General features: G+C 43.6%; 2 protein-coding genes across 2 annotated transcripts in view; both read left to right on the plus strand.

Moving 5' to 3' along the window:
- rsu1 (Ras suppressor protein 1) overlaps positions 1 to 11,505 on the plus strand; it is a 33,673-nt gene extending 22,168 nt beyond the window's left edge. Inside the window, exon 9 of the mRNA XM_042299019.1 lies at positions 9,926 to 11,505. Coding sequence (XP_042154953.1) covers positions 9,926 to 10,028 — 103 coding nt within the window. The 3' untranslated portion in view covers positions 10,029 to 11,505. The remainder of the gene's footprint in view (positions 1 to 9,925) is intronic.
- A 2,495-nt stretch (positions 11,506 to 14,000) lies between these two features.
- c1ql3a (complement component 1, q subcomponent-like 3a) lies at positions 14,001 to 20,387 on the plus strand. Its single transcript, XM_024374683.2, has 2 exons — positions 14,001 to 15,323; positions 18,246 to 20,387. The coding sequence occupies exons 1-2, from the start codon at positions 14,736 to 14,738 to the stop codon at positions 18,423 to 18,425; spliced, it is 768 nt and encodes a 255-aa protein (XP_024230451.1). The 5' UTR covers positions 14,001 to 14,735; the 3' UTR covers positions 18,426 to 20,387.
- Positions 20,388 to 21,011: the final 624 nt, after the last annotated feature.

A 21,011-nucleotide genomic window follows, 5' to 3' on the forward strand; every position in this document is an offset into this window, starting at 1 on the left:
TTGTGTGTGTGAGGGAGCAGAATTTGAGTTTAACATGTGTTAATGCTTTATGATTATGCCATGGCTTTCCCTTCGCCGCTGTCTGTCTGTCTGTCAGTCCACCAGTCCGGCTGCCAATTATTTCTGTCAAGTTAACAAGCTCCGTATGAAATATGCATGACAGGTACACACACACACACACCTGCTGTGAAACTACTACTGCTGGCTTCAGCCAGAGACTGAAGCTAAGTAGGCTCTAGGTGTATCAGTTAAAAATTACTTTAAACCTATTAGGAAGTGTTCTCCTCAATGCTGTGTGGGCATTCGGATCATTAGGAACCAATCAGGGTTTGTCTGGTCTAGACACAGGTGCTCAGCACTTTACAAATCCACCCGCTGAGTCTGCCATCTAAATGGTACCCTATGTAATGCACTACCTTTGACCATAGGGCAATGGCTGTGTCAGTCACGTGATATTTAAAATGATGTGTTTTTAAACCATAGACCTCTGGAGTTATCTTTGTAGGACTTTTGAGTTTTATTTTGAGTCTGACCTCAGAAAGTACAATGAGAGAGGCAAGGTGATAGATGATGTTATCATGTGTTGATAACTCTGAATTCAACTAACACATTCGTGTCATAACGGCACAGTAGGAGAGGGGAGGAAAATCCTTTGCACTAAGCTTCTCTCTGGTGTAGCTAACTAACATCCCCCCTCCCCCAACACACACACACACTTTACCTTAGCATATTTTATCAGGCGATTCTGCATGGCTAGCTAGCCCTAGTTCGTTAATTCTGCTGAATGTGCTCAGAAGAGTTTTCAGACTTTCATCCTCCGAGCTAATTATATTCATGCATTAATGAATATGCCCGCCTCGCTGACATGGGTGGACAGGGGCCCACTGGCTACTGGGTACGGCTGCCATTTGGGTCTTTACTCCCTCTGTGACTAGTATGTGTCTGGAGCCAGTAGTGCAGCTGTCAGTGTATGAGGCTGGTGAAATGGCTGTTGAGCTGTAAGTAAACTTTGTCAATCTCAGTGCGGACTGAAGCAGTCAGTGATAGTTGAAACCTGAATGTCCAAAATCGACTGTATACTCACAGATCTAGAGTTTGCCCATTAGAAAGAAAAACACTTCTCTTCTGTGAAGAAAGATGACAACGTGCGGAGGAGGACAGTGAAGACCTGGCTTGTTATTGTCTTGTAGTGGCAGATTGCAGATCGTTTTCCATACTGTCCTACAGTATACAGACCCTGTATAGTGTATAACCACAGTACATCAGACCCTGTTATGGTATATAACCACAAACCACAGGGATAGAATAAACTGTCCAGCTCCCTGCCTCAGCCTAAATCCATAGTGACAAGGCCACAGGAAATCCATGGGGAGGCTCGATGAGACTAAATGACAATAATTAAGACGCATGACAAACGAGCTGTGCTCCCAGCCTATGACAGATCTTCCCTCCACTCCTACTCTCCTCCCTGCCTGCCCACATCGTTAGCTGTAACCTTAAGGATGATCGAACAGTCTATTGTTGCTGACTGACCAGCCCACTGCTATGCCTACGTGTGGCACCAACGAGGGTAAGAACAATTTGGGATATTCTACCTCTGCTTTTACACAACTCATAGCACCAATGTATTGTAATGCGTATACCCCTGAGAGAAATGATAATTCCAATGACCCTAATGTAGATCCTCATGAGTCGTGTATCATTCTAGGCAATTAGTGCAGGCCTACTACTGTGTATATGAGGTTGTTGGACTGTATTTGTGCCATAGAAGTGGATGGCTACTTCGTTAATAATGCATGTTGTACATAGGCTAATTTGTGTTATTGTTACATCATTGATTTCTCTGATTTTTCTTCCTCACAGGGGCCTCAATCGTGCTGTTTGGGGCCCTCGATTGGCCCCTTGTCTCCATTCATTACGGGAACTGAGAGAAAAAAGGAGAGAGAGCGAGTGGGGCAGAGAGAGAGCAAAGCTAGAGAGACGAGGCCCCTGTATGTTTGTCCTTTTAATGAGGCGTCTGATTGATAACCTGTAGGAGGCCCCTGGCCACTCAGGGGCCCGTGTTATAGAGCTGTCCTCGAGGCCCGGCTAATGAGAAGTGATGGGACTCCAGTGATCTCTCACCCCATTTGACCTGACCTATAGATACTGTCTTCTCTGAGGTATGCAGATTTCGATGCATAGTACAGAGAAAGGTATACTTGGAAATTTGCATTGACTGTGATATGTGGTTGTTTCCCTCCTATTAACCTTAGTTGAATGTACTGGACTGTAAGTCACTCTGGATGAGAGCTTCTGCTAAATGACAAAAGTAAGAGTTTGTACGTATTTCTAGGCGCCATATGAGTTTGAATTAACTTCTTATAACTATAGCAATTGATAGAAATGGTAGATCTTGATTTCACTCAGAAGTATATTTCCATCTGTAAAACCTATAGTAATGCCATAAAATAACTGTAAAACTGAAAATGGAATGGCCTCCCGAGTGGCACAGTGGTCTAAGGCACTGCATTGCTGTGCTTTAGGCATCACAAAAGACCCGGGTTTGATCCCGAGGCCGTGTTGCCAGCCGGCCGCAACCTGGAAACCCATGAGGCGGCGCACAATTGGCCCAGCATCGTCCGTGTTAGGGGAGGGTTTGGCAGGCCGGGATGTCCTTGTTCCATCGCACTCTAGCGACTCCTTGTGGTGTGCCGGGTACAATGCATGCTGACATGGTCGCCAGTTGTACGGTGTTTCTTCCAACACATTGGCGCAGTTGTTTTCCGGGTTAAGCGATCAGTGTGTCAAGAAGCAGTGCGGCTTGGCAGGGTCGTGTTTCATAGGACGCATGGCTCTCGACCTTCGCCTCTCCCGCATCCATACGGGGGTTTCAGCGATGGGACAAGACTGTAACTACCAATTGGATATCATGAAATTGGGGAGAAAAAGGGGTAAAAAAGGACCCCTAAAAAATGATTAAACAAAAAAATAAAAAGTGGAACAGGATGATAAAGGATAGAGCTGGGACGATTAACTGAACGTCTTCGACACTGACCATACTTATCATAGGCATTTTCCTTACAATAAGCAGCCTATACTAGCAATTTATAATGGATTAAGTTTGCTAATATGTGTGATTTGTTAATGGGACAATTGATGGCAATAACTATCAAACTGGTAGTCGTAGTTTAAAGGATAATAAAAAATATAAATACTTTGGTGTACATTGCTATAAACTTTTAGTGTATTTATTGTTATCGCATCAATTTAGGCCATTTATTGCATTTTTTTGTTGTTGTTGTCCATATCCCCCAGCTCTAATACAGAACACCAGATATCAGATCAATGACCCAAGGTGCTGCACAATTATCAAGAGAGAGAGAACCTATGGACACACACTGGCAAGTGCTTTGATTATTTAAGCCGTGTAAAATGGAAAATAGAAAAAGCCGTATAAAGAGTCTCTAAGACCACACCAGGACCCATTAAGTTCTCTGTGCTGCTCTCCCCCTTTCAATGGCCCTAAGTCTTCACAGGGGTCCAGTCCCCTCTCCACTCACTGCAATGCTATGGGAAATCTTTGTGTTTATGCAGAGACAGAACTGCTGCTGCTGCTGCCCATGTACAGTGGTAACAAGACTCTAGTCGGCCCTCAATGATTTGCGCTGTATGTATGTGTGTTTGTGGCGGGGGGGGCAGTTCTGTGGATATCCCATCTTCCCCTTGGGCTCTGGCCTCTCCAGTGAACAACAGACTGTGACAGAGTGAGGAAGAGAGAGAGGGGGGTGGGAGGACAGAGCACATGGAGGAGCAGGAGGGAAGGAGGAAGAGGGGAAGTCTCATTGTAGACTTTCCCATGGGATGGAACGTCTACTTTTTGCCCCCAATATTTTTATGAATATTGCTAGCAACAACAGAATCAACTAATTTTAAATGATAGATCTACAGTAGAAAATAGGAGAATAAAACTGCTAGTAAGCTTTCTTGACTTGGGCATACATTTTTGCCAACATGGCTAACTAATGTCGATTGACGCACCCGTGCGTCACATGGTCACTTTATTTTGAATGTTGAATAGCTCGCCGTGTATTTATCCTAGAGACTTAGTTTATTGTAGTGGCTGCAGCTCAATCCCGTCTCTCCGCCATTATAAAGTTTGTGCACATGCCATAAATGGCCTTTTTCTACACACTAGGTTCCAAACAAGAAAATCGTAATTAAATAGTCTGTAAAACCAAAACCGTGTGAGCTTCAAACGGTCACCAAACTAATATGACTCCCACAAACACTACAGTGTCGGTTGTTTGGCTCTACGACATCCACAAGCTTTACAGCAGTCATCTGAAGGTAACTCCATACCGACTGTCAAAATAGAAAAAGGCGTCAAATGTGCCAAAAATAAATAACGTGACCAAAACCTGGGTCTAAACATTGAATCGAAGTTTTCTCATATCTCATAGATATAGGACAGACACTTCAAAACCTTGTTCCTTTGAGAGATTTTTTGACTGTCTTTTTTTTTGCAATTTATGGACGTGTTATTCAATGCTTTTCTATGGGCTATAGCAGTTTAGGTATAATTCAATGTTTCGGCAAAAAATAAATTATACCTGCAGGTCCTAAATTTCTAAATCAAATGGCTAAATTATACATTTTTTGACCATCTTAAAGCAATTCCAGATTTTAGCTCAGTAGATTTTGTGATCTAAGGGATTAGACCTACAGGGGTTATCAAATTAAACGGCTGCTCTTACACCTAAATTCAAAATTTTCCCGCTATGTGATGCTGTTCGTTTTGCAGCCACGGTCCCAGCCATTTTGCCATCAAGATCAAAAATAGCCCAAGAAATAGGTTCAAAAACTAGAGATTTTTTGTAAGAAAATTCTCCTCAGTTAGTCTGGTCCCATTGCTGCAACTCTCGTATGGACTCGGGAAAGGCGAAGGTCACAACGCCCGCTTAACCCGGAAGGCAGCCGCACCAATGTGTCGGAGGAAACACTGTGCACCTGGCGACCATGTCAGCGTGCATTGTGCCCTGCCCGCCACAGGAGCCGCTAGAGCGCAATGGGACAAGATCATCCCGGCCGGCCAAACCCTCCCCTAACCCAGACGACGCTGAGCCAATTGTGTGCTGCCCCATGGGTCTCCCGGTCGCGGCCGGCTGCGACAGAGCCTGGACTCAAACCAGGATCTCTAGTGGCACAGCTAGCTCTGTGATGCAGTGTCTTAGACCACTGCACCACTTGGGAGTCCTCTCACGTGGCCCATTATATCGGTATTTATTGGGCTATGTCATCCAATTGGGTAGACCTAGTTATAAAGGAGAGTGGATACTTAATTGACTTGAGCTACATTTTGCATAACTGGATGATTCTTCAGAGCAGGATGATTTGCAAGCAGAGTAAAATACATGTGTTATCAGTATTTATTTCCAGTCGGAGTCTAAATGAGCCTATCATATTTAGGAAGTTAAGGGCAACTGCACCGTGCTTCAACACCCATATAACCTAGTCTACAGGCTATTTAATTGAGACCAAACATGGGCGTACTTGATCTCGCACGCCCAACAAAATCTTATAATGGTAGCGACGGAGGGGATTTTAACACACTAGATAACAAATAGCCTACAAAACAAAAGACCTTTTCGAAATATTCTTGCATAACTTTGATAGGAGCAGGTAGACATAAATACATGTGTTATCAACATTGATTTCCAGTCAATGTCGAAGCCTAACCCAGCCTATTATATTTAGAAGTTAATTTCCATGGAAAGACAGGCTATTTAAGTGAGACCACGCATAGCTGCATTTGACCTTGCACGCTCCAACAATAGAGGAGAGGTAGGTTACTGAACTTGAGGCAGAATTATCCTATGAGAGTGTGTGAATAGTACGACAGAGGTGCTTTAATACAATAGTTAACACATAACAAACAGAAAGACAACCGTTCTAAATAATCTGTGGCGCAAAGATATATTTTCATCCCAAAGTTGTCTGTCTGACCGCCCACTCCCGCTGTGCAGCATGAAAAATGTAGACTTTGCCGCAATGCTCTCTGTCGGGGCCCGCGGGATGCCCTCGGGAAAGCGGCTCTCTAGCCCAGAGCAGAGAAACAATAGCATGCTGTTCAGGTGGCATGATAGAGCATATCTTTGCTGTGTCTCCCTCTTTTCTCCCCCATGTCTACCCCCTCCCCCACATCTTCCTCGTGGTTCCTCAGTATTCCACTCATGTTCCTCTGCCATGTCATTCCTCTGAGACTGTCAGAAAGAGAGCGGGAGAGAGGGGGCTGGGGATTGATGGATGGAGGGAAAAGGGGGGTTGAAAGGAGGGTGGGGGAGAGCGAGAGGGCGGGATGGCCGGGGGGAGGAGGTATGCTTTGTTGATCCCACCGCAGCTTCCTCTCCCCTTTCCTCCCCTCCACCTCTCACCTCTCTCCACCTCATCAGACCAATGTAAAACAAGACCAATTAACTCCTAAAACAGTGTTGTGTGTCTGTATACGTGTTTCTGTCAACACTGATCCTTCTGACAAGCCCCGGTCTGATCAGCCTCTATCTGCATGTCTCGATGGGGAATAAACCAACTCTACCACTCCTTCAGATGACTCCCAACAACATCACACACAGCCAGGCTACATCAACTATGTTACACTGTATGACCTCCACACCATAACAGTCATCCTGGTAACAGAGCCTTTACGAGGACATTCGAGACTGAAAATGACATTTTTTTTTTTGTGAAACTTTGCCAATGACATTTGTAAGACCTGATGTAGTCTTGCAAACCCTGCGAAGTTTCAACCTATCATGCTTCATACTAGATGTAATGCCGAGACCGCCAATGAGACGATATGTTGTTGTCAACGTTCATGATATATTATATCAAGCTTTAAGTCATGTTTATAACAACCCAATGTAGGCATTAGTATGCTTTCAAATGAAATGTTACTGGTGTTACTGTATGTGTTTTAACTTGGGGTCATCTTTGAGTTTCAAAATATACTGAACAAAAATATAAACGCAAAAATGTCAAAGATTTTACTGTGTTACAGTTCATATAAGGAAATGTGTCAATTTTAAATACATTCATTAGGCCCTAATCTATGGTTTCACGTGATTGGGCAGGGGCGCTGCCATGGGTGGGCCTGGGAGGGCGTAGGCCCAACCGCTGGGGAGCCAGGCCCAGCCAATCATAATTTGTTTTTCCACACAAAAGGGCTTTATTACAGACAAGTACTCCAGTTTTATCATCTGTCCGTGTGGCTGGTCTTAGACGATCCTGCAGGTGAAGTAACCGGATGTGGAGGTTCTGGCCTGGTGTGGTTACAAATCGTCTGCGGTTGTAAGGCCGTTTGGACGTACTGCCAAATTCTCTAAAATGATGGTGGCTTATGGTAGAGAAATTAACATTAAATTATCTGGCAACAGCTCTGGTGCACATTCCTGCAGTCAACATGCCAATTGCATGCTCCCTCCAAAATTTGAGACATTTGTGTCATTGTGTTGTGACAACTGTACATTTTAGAGTGGCCTTTTGTACCCAGCACAAGGTGCACCTATGTAATGATCATGCTGCTTTTTCCCCAGCTTCTTTATATGCCACATCTGGCAGGTGGCTGGATTATTGTGGCAAAGGAGAAATTCTCACTAAGAGGGATGTAAGCACATTTGTGCACAAAGTTGGAGAGAAATAAGCTTTTTATGCGTGTGGAAAGTTACTGGGATCTTTTTATTGCAGCTCATGAAACATGGGACCAACACTTTATATTTTTGTTCACTATAATTAGTGTACTACATTTCCAAACACATCTTTATCATATTGCCCTGGCCTACACCCTAGCAATTGTTCATACAGTTCCTAGCCCTCCTCTTTAGTGACTCCCTTGATCCAAAACACTCCATCATTCATTTGGGGGTATTATTCTCCTCAGATTGATTTTTTCTTCATGACACAATGGATTGTTTTCTCTTCCTCTCTGCATCCCCTTCCTCTAAATCATCCATCAGTGGGGCGAGAGCTACAATTATGCAGAAACACAGTGGCTTGTTATGACACTACTGAGTGCTGCGCCCCACTACATGTTATTGACAAAATGAGTAAACCTGCTCTTTTAAGCAGCTCCCTCCATCAGTCACCCCCCTTCTCCGTTCCGCTAGATCCCTGCTCTCTTATATACTCGAACACATGCCTCTTTTCCTCTTGTGTGTGTTTCTCTCTCTCTTTCATTCTTATCTGATTTCTCTATTAGTTGAGTAATATACCGGTAAAACAGCATAGGCCATGTGAATGCATTCCAATGGTAATGCTGTGGCTTTATGCCGGAGTCTGGCCCTGCTCTTGGTCATGGTAGCGAAATGGTTTGGATGTCGAAGTAGAAAGAGAACTATATCTCTTAGGACCCTGGTTCTTCCAGACACTGGGGGCCCCCAGGGGCCAGCGGAGTGGCTCCTAGCCCCCAGCCAACCCCCTTCTCCTGGGCCAAAGCACCACGCCTGGCTGGGCAGCAGCTCTGGAGGAAGGGGTGGTACAACCGCTTCCAAGCCCCAGGAGGGGGGTCTGACACTGGGCCAAACACAGAGGGATGTGTCTGTAGAGCTAGAAGATTCCAGGTTCGTCCATCACACAGTGACAGACGGGATGACAGAATCTAGACTCCATTTTTGATTTGTAGATACTTTATGGATAAGTAGTAGGAAGGAAATTCAAAGGAATGACATGTTGACAAACCATCATTTAAATTATTATTATTTTTTTTTAAAGTGCACTATCCATAGTTGAGTTTGGCCACACTTAAACCAACATTTTGGTGTTCTATTTGAAGGTGTGTGTGTGTGTGTGTGTGGGGGTGGGGGGGGGTCCGTCATCTGGTCCGTCATCCAGATGGTTACTGTGTTAACCCTCACAGTAAGGGTTAGTTAGAGCAAGAAGCCGCAACAGAATTATGTTTATGCTGATAGACAGTAAAAATATCGCTCTGTCAAAAGTGAAATATTAACTATCTACATTATTAATGAAAAATGTGTTTGATTTATGCAGCGTGAGAGTCAGTCAACACCTTTGTGCGTGTGTGTGCGCGTGTGAGAAGCTCTGCATGGCTATATCTCAAATTTCTGTATTAGAATTGAACTTCTTCCATAAAGCTAATCAGACTCTTGACATTTTCCTAATCTGCAATTATAACTATTTCTGAAATGGCATTCTTCATTTACCCTCAACAAGTGGGTTGCAGACCAGGCAGTAACGTGCACTCAGCTGTCTCCTGTCCATCAACCTGCTCTTTACCGTTCCTCCTTTTTCCTCCTCTCCTCTTTACCTCTCTCCAGACAGTTGTTTACAACCTCTATCTTTTCATCGATGGCCTCCGTTCCTTCTTGTTCTTCTCATGCCCCCACTACCCCTCTCTATGTATCCCTCTTTCTCTATCTTCTGCACTCTTTCCCTCTCTCTCTCTCTCTCTCTCTCTCGCCCTCTGTCACTTTGCTCAGCCCCATGGGTGGCTCTCCCTTACAGAGAGTGAAAGAGTAGTGGACTGGAAAGGACTGTTCCTCCCTCTTCCCTTCCCTCTCTTTTTCTCCCTAGCCAGAGCGGCCCAGTTCTAAGATAATTGTCTCTGTGTATTCCCTGTTCTTCTGCAGGATAATCCCCAACTGGGGCTGTTTAGCCTCACATAGATAGTGTTTCCCCATCTCTCTCTCGCTCTTTCATCTCTTTTGATTATGTCCTATTTATTTAGCCCTGTTTATTAAAAATAGGTATAAATGCTGTAATAACGTTTAATTAATTGTTAGACTAATAAGAGGTTGAATTAAATACTGTACATGTTTGATACATGAGGAGAATAGTCAGGACAAGAGATGTTGAGCTGAGATTCAGTGTGGCTGTGCATGAATGCATACATAGAGTAAGTAACAAAAAATCCATGTTTCTTCTCCTACCACAGTCTGTACGGCCGACACATGCAGGCCAACCCCGAGCCTCCGAAGAAGAACAACGACAAGACCAAAAAGATCAGCCGCAAGCCCCTGGCCGCCAAAAACAAATGAGGGAGAGGAGGATGAGAAGGATGAAGAGGAGGAGGAGGAGGAGCTGACTGCTTGTTTGCCCCCTTTTTATGTATTTATCAGAGGAACACAGAACTACATTTTATACTGCTCTATGTTCAGGATGTCACGCTAGTGTTAATGGTAGTCCACCATGCATCTTTAACTGCCACAGAGGCCCATTTTATTACAGCACCCTTTTAAGCAGACCAAAGGACTGATTCAGTCAACCCATCCTCTTCAAATCAATTCATAAAGCGTCTTTTATTAACTTTTTTCTCGGACAGTGTGATTTTAAACCATCAGCAATTTGTTTCTTAACTTAATTTGGAAGATAAATCATTTCCCAAGCCATATGTGTAGTGGTGAAGTCGTTACACAGGTTGACGGGCTCTGGCCCCTGTGGTCCCACAGTAACTGAATTAGCTTGTCCTGGTGGGGGAGACTATTGTGAAACAATGCTAATTTGTGTAGCTATCTGCCGACACAAAACGCCTTGTAGAGTAACCACCAGAGAGACGGCATTAGCTTCACCCCGCATTTGATTTGATCCAGCTTACCAGAGAGCGAGCGAGGGGAGGGGGTGAGGGGAGGGACGCCGGGTGAGGGAGGAGAGTTGGGGGGGGGGTTTAGGAAGGAGAGCAGGCCATTTTGGAGATGTTCATATCCGACCCCTCCAGCACTCCCTGGTGACTCCTTGTCTCCACTGTAGTGAGACAGGTTGTGTAAAGGCAGCCGCTGCAGCCCGAGTGGATGGAGGGATTTTAGACGGCTTTAAAGGGTCTTAACTGCATCTGTAGTATCCTGCCCTCGAGGGGAGTAGAGGGGTATAAAGTCACTGACTGTTACCTTTTCCTGCATTTGCTCTTCTTAGTCTTGTTTTCTAACACAGGGATATGTATCCACACTGTCTCTTGTGGTCAATTGAACATGTTCGCTGTCTACGAGCTATGGGAGCCAGCAGTGGCCAAAATGCCCCCAGAGCTCATTTTTATAAAGGATAACAAGTAGCTTTCAACAATGGGGTGGCCATGTACCTCAGATATCAGTCATATGGGACATAACACTGAAACAATATGGCGTCCTAAAGTTGCAATCCACTATAGTCTGGTACGGTGCTCGGTCATAATCCACTTTGTAAAACCGTTGTCCAAGTCTTTTCAATGACCTGGAGATACTGGAGTATTTTGATTGTTCCATTTTGTCAAGTGTCTTTGAAATATGTCCGCAACAATCTGGGACAAGCCATAGAATAGCCATTGATAGCCTGAGTCTTTACTGAAAGTGTTATATTTAAACGTGCCTCGGAAACGCACGCTTCCTGACAGCTGTCCTTAACATTTCAGCTTAATAATGAAAAGAATGTACTCCTTTTGTTATGCTTTTATCAAGTCATGCGCCAGATGCCACAATATACTGTATGTTACATGTGTTCTGTTTTCAATATTTTAAATAAAGCAATCCATTTGGTTTGAGTTTAGATTTTGGTCCAAATCTGCTGTATAACTTTGATAACCCCGATGGGTGTGGTTTCTAGGACAGTTAAACACTGAACTTGTGGACACGCAGCAAGTCAGTCATGGAGATCACACACCCTAAGACGACCATGTCACGCCTCACACACCTGTCCTACACACACACACACACACACACCTCCCCTGTTGTCATGACGGCGGGTGGAGGGAGGCGATGAGATCTCCTTAGAACTGACCTTTCAGCAGTGTGTCTCCTGGTAACCAGCTGATGACTCTTAGGATGGTGTGTGTGTGCGGTTGTGGATGGGCGTGTGTGTCAGTTGGCCGCCGTGGGGCTGCCTGTCCTGCTCGTTCACACACCACGCTCACAAGCACAGCGGGCACATCTGTCCATCTCTTAGAGCCGACGCAACAACTCAGAAGCTGGAGACCTGACACGCATCCACACACCCCCTCTGCTCTCACACACACACACCCCTCACCTCGCCCCATCGTGCCAGCATACCCCTTACCCATTCCTCCTCAGTGCTACTCTCGATGTCTCTCATACCTGTCTCCAAACACTGTCTACGCTACCTTCTCTCCGTTCCTCATTAACACCAGTAAATCATCCTCTTCTCCTTATCCAAACATCTCATCACTCTGTCCCCTGTGTTCATCCACAGCCTGTCTCCCTCTCCAATCTTCTCTCTCTGCCCCATTGTCTTCTAACTGGTGGCATCACTTCTACACAACGCTTGTCCCTCAACCAACAGTGCAGATGGATTCGTCATGCTTTCCAACGTACGACAATGCCCTCTGCCCTCTATGCTCTTCCTCCTCCATCCTTCACTTCACTATACAATACCTTCTGGTTGTTATGCTCTTCCTTCCTCCTACTCCTTCAGTCTGGCCAGAGGGTTTAATCTGATCCCTCAAAAAATCTGAACTATTACAATTCCAAAACAGGGTGTGGTTTTTAAACTTGGCAATTCATTACTGTCTGAGAGTTTAGAACCAATCCATCTATTTGTGGATCTAGAATAATGGCAACCTGACCCATTCTCTACAGCGGTTCAATTGTGTTGTCAGCCTCCATTAGAATGGGAGGACTGGCCTGAGAAATGGAGCTCGTCAAGGGAAATGCATCATTATGCGAACGGTGGATCAGTCAACGACAACAATGAATCTATGACCTTTTCCAACTATTGTTGTTTTAAGTTAAAACTTCACAATGCTGCATTGGAATAGATTTGATTCTGGCCCCCTCTTTGATTTTGGTAAAAGTCATTACCTCGACGTTTTGTTTTTTAAGCTCGTTTTTATTTCCTTTCTGCTACTCCTTCCTTTAAACAGATGTTATTCCTTCGTTCCTTCTTCTCAATTCATCTCACGGCCTCAAGGACACAATAGGTCCCCAGCTAACCAAGGCCATTGATTTTCACTGGGTGATTTATAGGGTCCAGTGTGTGTTAGGGTAGACCTGATTGGCTAGGGAACCTGCTCTATGCCACCTTAATGGGTGAAGAGTCGTGGATGGCATATGGCCGATTTGGTGCCTACAGGCACCTATGCCACCCAGACCATGCCAATCTATAGAATATGAGTACCAGAGAACGTGTGTGTGCGTGTGCAAAATCGGTCTTGGTGGCCTTAAACAGTGAAATATTGTCACAGCCACCTTTTTTGGTCCCAGCGTTACGTCAAAGCTCTTCAGACAGGACGTGCTGCTTTTATGCATCTAGCAAATCGTTATCCTTATGACCTGCCGTCTGCACACAGAAGAGCGCGCAGTGTGCAGGGCTTTGCGCCCATCCAAGTGCAACACAGCAATCGTGTTTGTGGTAACAACCTGTTGAACACATGAAAGGAGCGTAAAGAATATCACCTAAACTGTTCAAATGTGTACCTCATATTTACCTTGGATACCAGGGCCAAGCAGCAATAAGCTACATTAGGATATAGTTTGTGTTTACCACAGCAATGTGCTATAATTTATCTTCTGCTGTTATGATATTGACAGAAGTGTCATTATAATGATCGCCCTGTTACCTTCGAAGCTCCTTGTCAGGGACTTGTTTAATGTATCAACTAAGTGGTCTCAATAATATTGTTTTTTTTTGGGCGGTATAATAACCCGGAACCATGGTTTGATTTAAAGGACATAAGAGTCCGCGACCAGCGATTGCCTCCTCGTGGCTCATGATGTCCTAGTTTGAGTTACAGGAATGTAACCATGTAATAATCATGTTTACGTGTAAATCATAAGTGCTGTATTGATTGTAGTCTAAAGAAACACAGAGATGTTGCCACATAGCCCTGAGTAAACGCGAAAGTAAAATAATCCAATGTGTCTAAGCTTGAAACATTTATATCCTCTATAGCAGTGATTAATGCCATCTTTGTCCAAGGCCTGATTGCATCCCTCCAAGCCTCTCCTCCTCCTCCTAGTGATGCCAAGTCTGAGTTTTGGACCGAGCGAGATATCAAGATAAAGGAATGGGTGGTGTTACTCTGCACTATATTTCCATCTTTTATAAGACGGTTCACTATCTTGCCCTCCCTCTCTGTTTTTTCTTCTCTCTCTGTGCAGTGCAGAGTACTGCGCATACAACTCTGTAAGCTACGCGCTCTGATCAGAGGCACCCCGCTCTCCACACAGGGCTTAATGACATTACCAACGGTTTATAGAGTCGTGCTTACACCTGATATGCTGCTATTCTTTAACAAACTCTGGACTGTGTACACAGTGGTAGACTTTTAGACCAGTTGGCTTTGGATATAAGCTGTGGATCGTTGGAGAATAAAGGAGAGGAAGGAGTGCGTTCTCCCACCGAAGTGTTTTTTGTGTGCTACGCGTCCACACGTGGCTGCTTACAGCAGGGCTTTAAAGTACAGCCGCCACCTCACAGATGCTGAAGACAGTGTTTTTTTAAGCACTGACGACTTAAAACGCGAGCAGCCAGGAAAAGGGCTGAACTTTCCGATTCGGTGAGACTTAAATAAGCAAACATCAGCACAAAAAGTAAAGAGCGGAAAGAAGAAAAAAACAGACGCGCAGGGGGCTTGGCCCAAAAAAAGTTCATTACCATTAACTTACCAACAAACCAATATTGGCTGTATATTTTTTTCTTTTTAAAAGCGTACCTCATCAACCACCAAGATTTCACCCAAAAGCAGACAAGAGGATCGCCCTGCGCTGACGAGACTGGTCGGCAGGAAGCGGCTAATAGCGGCTGGAGTGCTTGGAGTCGTCATGGTGTTAGTGCTGGTGATTCTGATCCCAGTTCTGGTTAACTCCGCTGGAACTTCAGCGCACTATGAGATGCTGGGAACCTGCAGGATGGTATGTGATCCATATGGAACCAAGTCACCGACCGCTACGGCAGACACGGTGCGAGCGGACAACAGCCTCATGCAGTCTTTACCAACTTTTATAACAGGTCCGAAAGGGGAACCGGGCCGCCCGGGGAAGGCCGGACCCAGAGGCATCCCAGGTGATCAGGGCCCGCCCGGTCCGATGGGGCCACCCGGGGAGAAGGGGGAACCGGGACGGCCTGGACTACCGGGGCCACCGGGACCCAATGCCGCGGCGGGGGCTATCAGCGCGGCTACGTACAGCACCGTTCCCAAAATCGCGTTTTACGCAGGCCTTAAAAAACAGCACGAGGGCTACGAGGTGCTGAAATTCGACGACGTGGTCACTAATCTGGGGAACCATTACGACCCCACAACCGGGAAGTTTACCTGCTCCATACCTGGGATATACTTCTTCACTTATCACGTCCTGATGCGGGGAGGGGACGGAACCAGCATGTGGGCAGATCTCTGCAAAAACAATCAGGTATGGACCGGTGCACAAAGAATTACGCACACACTGAGGCACATATTGTTGTAGCCTTTGTGTGTTTATTGGCAAATATAATGTTTCAACCTTTGTCACTTGTCACTGAACTGGCGTTCGAATGATCTCTTTTTTGTTTAATGGGAAAATAAGTAGGAACCGAAAAGTGACCAAATGCATAAACCATTAAAACAAACATTGCTCAACATGATAAATAGAATGCTATTAGCTTATTTCATGAGTGTAGCTGAAGTCAGTTTTACGCATGTATGAATGTTTCTATTTAAATAATCACTCCAGCATATATAGTAGCCTTTTGGCTTAAAGCCAGGCGACAATAAAACGAAAGTGACACTTTTACCCACTCAAACATTGCGTTGAACTTCCTCAGTCATGCCCGTGTGCGCGCTGACAGGAGGCGTGTGGATGCTTGATTGAAGATGCCGGGTGTTGGGTGTAATTGATGCAAACGGAAAAAAAAATTGCGGCAAAGATTGTCCATTGTTATCATAATACATTTTCAACACTAATTAGGTTAATGAGTTAACATTGGTTTGACATTCAATTTTTTTCCTAAGACTGAATGATTGAGTTTAACGAAACGAAACAAATCTCTATTTTACTTTTCACACCAATTCGAAAAGTTTTTTTTAAAGGCCAAATAATAACATGTATTATACCCTTTCCTGTCTTTTTGACTTGATTACATTATGATAAATCTGATAGAAGATCATCCTAACAATTGTTTATTATTTTCATTACAAGTTTTTTTTTAATTAAAAAAGAAATAGGCCTATCATATTTCTTTTTTACAAAAAGCATTATTGTTATTATTATAAAATCCTTAATCATAATAAAATTAGAATATGTAGATTTAGCAATATATTGTTACTCACACTGTATATGGCTACAAATCATATTTTATCTCCTTTTTCAACAGTGCTTCAACGATCAGAATTGACAGAATCTGCTCATAATACTAGCTGCTGTCAGAGAGCACATCTAATCCCTATTCCCTCGGGACATCCCGTGTCACCAAGCCACTGTGAGTCTCCTCGACTCACAGAACCCGCTTCACCATGCGCATCTCCCTGTCAACGGCTACTGCGCTCGGTGTACCGGGCGACCAGGCAGCCACTTAGGCTGAAGCCCGCAGCTCATTCTGCACAACACAGCTACAGTACGGGCCAATCAGTTCACAGCACAGACAGACAGGTTTATCCGAAGCAAAAACTGTACTTTTGGTGTGTAAAAAAAAGAAAAAAGACAAAAAACGAAGACTCTGCCAAGAGGCTCTGTGTTTTGTTTTTATTGTCACATCCAGTGTTTGAAAACAGCATGCTGAGCTGAGGACTAGTAGAGGTCAAACGTGAGCTAAAGCAGAAACAAACAATTACAAATAATAAAATAAATTCTTTATTTATTCACTCACTCAGATAATTAAAATAATTTGGATTACACTAAAATATGCCTTTAGGCACGAGCGTTTACAGTATGATTTTAAAATAAAGTCATCTTAAATAATTCAGATGTTATTCATCATTTTATTATAGTGAATTAACAGGGCTTGCTGTGCATGCCTTTAGTGGCATTTAAAGGTTGTTCTCCATTTGAATCTTCACACACAGAACATCAAAATAGTGTTATGCAAACAGTGGATTTATAGCAAATTCCCTAATTTACAGTCTCATGTTACACCTTACAGAAGGTGTCTGAGGAGACTCATTTGAATAAACAACAGCCCACAATTCCCTGCTATGTTTCACTTTCTAGATTGTAATGATATTCATGTTCATCAATCAATGAAGACTGATGATTAGGCTAATTAGGGCGATATTGCCGAACAATTTCTGGTTGATGACAGGTCTGGATAGGTGTAGCCTAATTGGGCTTAGGCCAATCCTTCATATGGAAGTCTACCATCCCCTTTCTCTATGTGATATTGATATAACATTTTTATTGGTGGTTTTAATTCATTGTGGTATTTTGTTATCTCGCTCAAATAGTTGTTTTAGCAATAGTTAGGGTCAGAATGCAGAATTCAAGGTTCTTCCTGACACTCAAGCCTGAGTAGTTAGGTAGTCTGGGTAATTAGGGTCAGAATGCAGAATTCAAGGCTCTTCCTGATTTTGAAATCTTCCTGACAAGCCTCTGGTGTCCGGGTAGGCCTATTGTGTATTGGAGCTGTCCATGGGGCTGAAACAGTGATCGCCTCTTCTTTATAATCTACATCGGAAGCAAGACCAAGTCCTACCCTATGACTCTAATATGTTGTTTTTAGAGTGAGCAGTCCACTACAGTACTACAATTTGGAGTCATAAACATTAGATTATGTACACATGTTGTATAAAAACTCCCCAGAAGGCAATTCAATTAAGTTGCATACTGACATAAAAGGAATCTTTAATGTAATTTGCATTAAACATTTATGAAACTAAAGATAATGTTCTTGTAAAAAAATTAAGCAAACTTGTTAGTGTCAATTCCACACAATATTTGAAGTTAAGTGATAACTGAAACATTGCTAGTCTGGCAACCTTCGGGGTGGAGAACCTGTTATGGGACTCCAATGAGAAACCTTGGGTTAAGGTGCTGATTCTATTCCATTCAATACGACTTTAATTATCCACTCAAGGGAAATTAAGAAAGGCATATTGCATATCAACATGGCTATTCTCCTCTGGGCTTGAGCCAGTGTCACAGTGAGTTGATGGCAGTTAACTATATACACCTGTCTCCATTACCCTGTAGGTTTGAGCCAATGCCATGTGTTCATGATAACAAACTGTGTCTCCATACATTCCCCTCTAGGTTCAAGACAGTGCTAACTGTACCCATTACTCCATTCCCTTGTGGGTTGGAGCCAGTGTTAACTAATTATATACATGAACTAACTATGTAAACATGTCTCCAACCCTCTAGGTTCGAGCCAGTGCCATAGCCCAGGACGCTGACCAGAACTATGATTATGCCAGTAACAGTGCCGTGCTGCATCTGGAGCCTGGAGACGAGGTCTACATCAAACTGGACGGGGGCAAGGCCCACGGGGGCAACAACAACAAGTACAGCACCTTCTCTGGATTCATCATCTACGCAGATTAGCTAACAGACCTAGCCTCAAACCTCAGTCAACCTACAGCCTCACCTCTCAGTCAACCTACAGCCTCTCAATCATACGGAACACCCTCTCCATGATCTGTCCTATAGTAACTATAGTAACTATAGGCCCTAGTTACTAAAGCTACCATAGTGACTAATACTATATTTGAGAGTTGAGGCTATAGGACCTAGCCTCAACTCTCATTCCTCCCTACAACCTCAACCCCCTCAGTCACCTACTTACAGAACACCCTCTCCATCTATATGATCTAGCCTCAACTTTCAACCCTCAGTCATCTAATATCGCAAGCCCTCCCCATACCCCCCGATTGGATGGAAGGCTGTAGAGGGTGGGTGTTTCACAACGACAGAGTAATTGAGTTTTGTCCAATCCTGCTACTGGATCCAAAGCTGCCTGAGGGAACTGCCTGTGTGTAAAGAAAATGAAAGAAGAATTGAAGAAGAAGAGTTACGGAAGGAAAATGTCAAAACATAAATTGTAAGTCAAACAGAAGTGCTGGCCTTCATTATTCTACCACCAAAGCAGTAAACTAGTGTACATCTTTGTTTGTGTAGCTATATAAACGAAGCCTAGTCGTGTGATGACGAGACTTTTTATGAACACAGAACCAGATGATTGTTTGCAATAACCCACATAAACAAACCATAATTGTCCTTGCTGTGCGTGACGTGTTAAAACCGAAGGCAATACAATACTTTCTGAGGGTTGCCAAGCAACTCGGATGCTTACATGTTGGAGAAAGGTTGGTTGTGTTGTTGTAGGGTTATAGTGAGAGGGGGGACGATGACGTCATCTTCAATCTGGTTTCAGTTCATGGTTGGGAATGGACTGTGTATATGGTGAAGTCTCTACTAGCTCAATAAATAGTCATTCCTTTCCCTTATTTAATTAAGTAGACTTTAAGGCCTGATAAAAAAATACCTTCAACATCATATTTAAAGGGATAGTTCCTTTATGGCAGAGCTGCTTTCTTATGGTTATAGCAGACACAGCCTTTTTGTTTACAAAAGGTACACATGGTTTCTATACATTTTTAGAAAAAAAGGTGCTATTTAGATCCTCAAAGAGTTATTTGACTGTCCCAATAGGAGAACCCTTTGAAGAACCCTTTTTGGTTCAAGGTAGAACCCTTTTGGGTTCCATGCAGAACGAGTTCTAGTTGGAACAACAAATGGTTCTAGTTGGAACCAAACGGATTCTCCAACGGGGACAGCTGACAAACCCTTTTGGAACCCTTTTTTTCTAAGTGTACAGTATGTATACTTTTTCTGAAGGTCAAGCCTAGACTGTTCAGTGGTTAGGTCCACTTAGAAGCACCTTGTTTTACACTAGATGAACCATCGAGTGCTGAGTGGGAGTGGCGCTACCTGACGTGCAACAATGCTTAGCCCCATTAGTTCAGCACAACCGTGTGAAGTTACAGTATTGGAATGCTACTGGAGGAAAGCACTATGCAGAACTACGAGTATGACTACTATGTAAATGTATATGTATGTATCCTAAAGAAAGTTTAACGAGAATGTGGATAGCACCACTGAATTACTGTGTAAATATTGTAGTGATTATGAAATTGTTCTTATTTTTCGCCCCTATAAATGTACAAAACTGTTGAAAGAAAGAGCACGGGTTGGATAACCTACCGCTTCGTATTAGAACCATAGTCTAACTTAATGGGACATGCAGTACCAGTCCTATACTTATTGATATGTGTGTGACTATGTCTGCGTCTGAAATGGCACACTATTCCCTATATAGTGCACAGCTTTTGATCCGAACCCTATGGGCCCTTGTCAAAAGTAGTGCACTATATAGAGAATAGGGTGCCATTTCAGACACAGGCTATTAGATCAGGACACGTTCTTCTATTGTATTCCCTGGACACACTTCACCTGTGTACTGTTTACTCAAATCATGTTGCCATTAAATGGACAAATCGAATCAGATTATCAGATTCCTGTCTTTATTTATTTTTCTGATTAGTAATATGTATTAAGATACAACCATTAAAACAACTGTCTGGATGGTGCTCAGTCCTCACTGGGTTGGTTGGAGGGGATAAAGGAGTGTCCTCAAACTTTAATCAGATAGAATGTCAATGTTTCAACTCACCAAACTTTCTGTCTGTGAAGGGTGGTCGGTTACACAGGAGAGTAAAGTCACTGAAGTGTTCAGTCGATTTTAAGTAAAGGCATCCTCACATGTAATTCCTGCACAGTAATTGTGCAAGTCTTGTAGAACTCAGAACGTGAGCTTCCACAGTTCAGCCACAGTGTTTCTCCTCCAGGAGGTCTCACAGTATGACAACGGATGTAGCCAGTTCTTAAAGAAACGAACCAACCCACACTTTCCTCAGTGGTTGAATTGTTCCCCATCTGTGCCTCTTGGGAGTGAATGGAAAATTCTGGTACACCAAGTTCTGTCCATTAGGAGTGAGGATTATTTGGTCATGGGCATAGGTTAGTACTTGTCACTGACTCTCTCTACACCTCTTATAGAGACACATAGAGCTTGATTCAAGCCGTGTTGCTGAATTTAAAGGTAATCTCCGACATATGCAGCATTTACTG

The sequence above is a fragment of the Oncorhynchus tshawytscha genome, linkage group LG16, assembly GCF_018296145.1.
Source record: "Oncorhynchus tshawytscha isolate Ot180627B linkage group LG16, Otsh_v2.0, whole genome shotgun sequence".
Taxonomy (NCBI): domain Eukaryota; kingdom Metazoa; phylum Chordata; class Actinopteri; order Salmoniformes; family Salmonidae; genus Oncorhynchus; species Oncorhynchus tshawytscha.